Genomic DNA, 4,066 nt, shown 5'->3' with positions numbered 1-4,066 from the left:
GTTGATTTTTTTTGTCCATTTTTGGTGTGTTAACCACACTTTTATTAAACGTAAGTAACACACCAAAATTGGACAGAAAAATTCACAATATTAATATATATACAATTGCTAACAGCAATCACACTCCTTTCATGCCCAGGCAACCAGTACATGCTAGGACCTAGGCATGATAGGGGTGTGATTGCTGTTAGACAGCCTGCTCTCCCGTGCAGCGGCAGGGATGTGTCCCTGGCGCTGCGAAAAGGACAGGATGTACCGGTACGTCCATAGGGCATTCTTGGGATACGTTTTTTGGACATACCGGTACGTCCATGTGGGACTGAAGGGGTTCACATGTCTGTTTTAGGTTGTTGTTCACAAACAATCATTGTATTTCTTTTAATGTATTTTTTAATAGCAGTAAAAAGGACACGTTTGAATCTTGCACTCCCTACCTAGTTATTCCAGAATCCCCTGTATCCAACCCCTCTTTCCAGAGAGTTCCTGTATAACCCGGTTATAGAGGAGAAAAACAGTGTATGTGAAAGTACACACATTCATGTGAAAATACAGCTCTTTCGGTTCTGTTGTCTGACCCCCTGGAGAGTATCCCATCCTCGTCGGAGCCTTTCATTCCAAACCATTTGTATTACATTAATATGCAAATTACATTGTAAAACCAGATAGATTATCTTACACGCACACACAAATTTAATATCACATTTTAAAGGTGCCCTTCATTTCTTACTTCCGGCACATTGACAATCATTGTATTAAAGTCTTCACAGGGTAAGGAAAGTGTAAATCAAACATTCTTCTATCTATTGAATATTATGGATATCCATCCCCTGGTTTTTGTATACATAGTAAATAAGGGACTCTGAGTTGTAAATGTGTTCAAAAGTAGAGAATGTTTTATTTTTTTATTTTGTTTGTCTACATTGTGGAGATCATTTGATTTTCTTCACAGTAGAGGTATTATGGTTTATACAACATATATGTAATACAAAAAAAAAACTTTTTCCGTACCAATGACAATTTGCTTTAAACTACACCCCCCAACCACCCACCAATCTACACATCAGCCTCTTTTATTTTAAGAGCCTTAATAAAAAAAACATGCCCTACATATGCATTCTCATTACGCATTTGGCTTTCCTGCACCTCCAGGTGTTCAATAACAAAACCCGCTATTGTTAAGGCCTTCCTTATAAATTCTTCATTATATGTTAAAGCATGAAACTTGTCCTTACCAATAGTATAATACTTCGCATTAAACCCACCAAGTAATAACAGGTGACCCCCTGGCTTTAGCATACGGGAGACTTTTTTCAGGTTGTTAATGTAGGTTTCATGATCTTTGGCGATAATAGTTTTCACGTATAAACTCAGAACGCAGTCAGCTTTTGGTAATACAACAGGGTCTGTAGGGTTCTCTTTGGTGAAATCACATTTCAAGATGTGTTTAATTTTTTTTCTTAGATTTTCTTCCTTTTCTTCCCACGTATCACTGAAAAACATAATAACATTTTTCTGAGATAACATCCCTCAGAGATTCCCTTTAGTAAAAGTCATACAAATACCTTGTCCCTTGCAGTTCCGTCATAAACTTTGATGTATGAGACAAGTCAAAGGCATCGTCTCCTTTTTTCACCCAGTTCTCCAGATCCTTGATACAGGCATCGCTGAATTCTAGAACAATAATCTCTTTGAAATACTCAGAAACTGGCAACAGGTGGTGAATGCTGCAACCAACAGACATGTCTATCAGAACTTCTCCTCTAATGTCACCTGCGGAAAAAAGTAACATTAATAAATAAAAAAATAATAATAAAGTTATGGGAAGAGTAATCACAGACCCTGAGCATTCACTCTGCCATCCGCTACTCTCTAATCACTTTGGAGAGTTCTATTTAGAACCACTGTTGCGAGTCGATATATCCTAATACAGAACATCAAATGCAAGTAGGATTGTTAAAAGTGTTTCTCTCTGCTCACCGGCAAAGTAGATTTTAGACCGACGTAGCAAAATATAAATGATTATAATTAAATATTAATATACTTACCTGGAGTCACTGCTTTGTGTAGTTCTTTCATGGGAAACATCAAAACTTCATCACAGTAAACTTTGTCAGTTGCTGCAGAAAAGTATCTGTTAAAAAACTCTTTAGTATCAAACTCGTGCACATGATAGTGTTTGTGAGAGGGATCCATCGTCTGCTTCTGTTCTGCTGCGGTATAACTCAGTAACCAATATATGACTTTAAATATGATTTGTATGTTGACTGATATGCATATGACCAGGATCCTATGACACGGACTTACTGGGACTAAAAAAGAAAAAAACAATATTATAATCAATATTAAATATAAATATTTATGACTCATTGTTTGGTTCAAACCTGTGACTGCATCAGGTGCTCAAAATGAAGAACAGGAAACATGTTACGTGGCTGCGATCACCTCCTGTATTCTTTTTCAGTGACATGGGAAAGGAAGTATAAGAAACAGACAGACATAAATTTTAATGTATATTGAAAGAGAGACCCTCAGCAACACTCTGTGAGTGTGGGAAGGGTGAGACACTCATATAGGTGTGTTATAATTAGTCTTGTGCATTCTTATTCGGGCGAACATGAAAACGAACACGAAGGGAGCGTTTTCGTTGTTTAGCCCCAATACCGAACATAAGAACATGGCGGCAGCAAAACGTATACGAATATGCTGCCTTATTGTCAATGTCTGGCTCAATGTATAGTGATAGGAATTACGCTGTACCACCGTCAATGTTTGCCTCAGTATATAGTGATAGGGGTTATGCTGCATTATTGTCATTGTGTGCCTCGGTATATAGTGATAGGTGTTATGCTGTACCACCGTCAGTGCTAGGTAGTCGGTCGGACTAGCTAGCTCTGTGACAGGGCCTTACAGCAGTTATGTCTTCCCAGCCATCTTGCCATCTAGCCATTGCTCCCGGTGGCCCTGGAGGCACCTGATGCAGCAAACAATAGTTTTAAAGCCACCAAGAAAAACAGTTGGTGGGTCTTCTCTTTCCGCTTTTCTTAGGGCTGCGTCTTCTTCCCCTCTTATTGACTGCTACTCGTCAACTTTTTTCCATTGTAACTTGTCAGTGAAAGTATTTTCACTTAGTTTTGAAGATTCAGGTGTCCTGATTTGTCCTGATTTCAGAATTACCTAATTTATATAGATTTTCCATACTTTCCCAGCACTTATAGGGAACATAGTATAAGGTGTACATTATTCGTAGAATTTTTATGCTTATGGCTTAACAGGTTTGGGGGTTCTGAACGGGGGCAGGAGGGTTATACTGGGTAGATGTGTTAGGGCAATGGGATGTAAGGTTTTTTTTTCTTTTTTCATTATTATCTTTTTTATATATATATTTTTAAAAAATTTTTAATTTTTTTGTATTTTTTTATATATATTTTTTTTTAAATGCCAGTGATATTTTTTATTTTTTTAATTATTATTTATTGTATTATTTTAGTGTTTTTTTTTAAAAAAACATTTTTTAAATCACTAACCCTTTTTTTTCCCTGTTTCGTTTTTCAGCATGGGAGGAGGGTGAGAAACATGGTTTCCCACTCTCCTCCCTGCGATCCCTCTGCACCGATCACACTGTGATCTCTATGCAAGTCTGTGGGGACTTGCATAGAGATCACAGTGTCTGTGCCTCATCGGAGCGACCGGATATCCGTGCAGGGGATATCCTGCCCTCCGATGACCTTCCGGTGACATCAGCAGTGACACAACCCAGAAGGGAATGCGCGATCGGCATTTTAACCCCTTAAGGACAATGGGCCGTCCCTAAAGCCATTGAAAACAATGCATTTTGAGCCCGTACGTTGTACGGGCTTTGTCATTAAGGGGTTAAAATGTAACAGTTTTCCGGCTTACCTTCCGGAAGCTGTTGCATCAAATCTGGCAGCAGAAAGCCGGCGATGCTGGCTGGGATGTGTGGCAGGGATGTGTCCCTGGCGCTGCAAGAAGGGCAGGACGTTTATGGTACGTCCATAAGGGATTCTTGGGATGCATTTTTTGGACGTACCTGTACGTCCATAAGAGA

The 4,066-nt window shown here is 38.9% G+C and overlaps 1 protein-coding gene across 1 annotated transcript; it reads right to left on the bottom strand.

The window, feature by feature from the left end:
* Positions 1 to 925: 925 nt before the first annotated feature.
* LOC128470375 (nicotinamide N-methyltransferase-like) lies at positions 926 to 2,223 on the bottom strand. The gene is made up of 3 exons (XM_053452254.1): positions 2,046 to 2,223; positions 1,563 to 1,770; positions 926 to 1,489 (listed from the first exon to the last, which is right to left on the bottom strand). Exons 1-3 carry the CDS (start codon positions 2,191 to 2,193, stop codon positions 1,054 to 1,056), a joined length of 792 nt encoding a protein of 263 aa, XP_053308229.1. The 5' UTR covers positions 2,194 to 2,223; the 3' UTR covers positions 926 to 1,053.
* Positions 2,224 to 4,066: the final 1,843 nt, after the last annotated feature.

This window comes from Spea bombifrons, chromosome 12 (genome assembly GCF_027358695.1).
Source record: "Spea bombifrons isolate aSpeBom1 chromosome 12, aSpeBom1.2.pri, whole genome shotgun sequence".
Lineage (NCBI taxonomy): Eukaryota > Metazoa > Chordata > Amphibia > Anura > Pelobatidae > Spea > Spea bombifrons.
The sequence above is the reverse complement of the archived record's forward strand: the minus strand, read 5'-3'. Positions and strand labels throughout refer to the sequence as shown.

Coding starts and splice junctions, on each gene's coding strand:
- LOC128470375 (XM_053452254.1), bottom strand. CDS start 2,193: ATGGATCCCTCTCACAAACACTATCATGTGCACGAGTTTGATACTAAA. Junction 1,771..2,045: donor ACACAAAGCAGTGACTCCAG/GTAAGTATATTA, acceptor TTTTTTCCGCAG/GTGACATTAGAGGAGAAGTT. Junction 1,490..1,562: donor ACGGAACTGCAAGGGACAAG/GTATTTGTATGA, acceptor TATGTTTTTCAG/TGATACGTGGGAAGAAAAGG.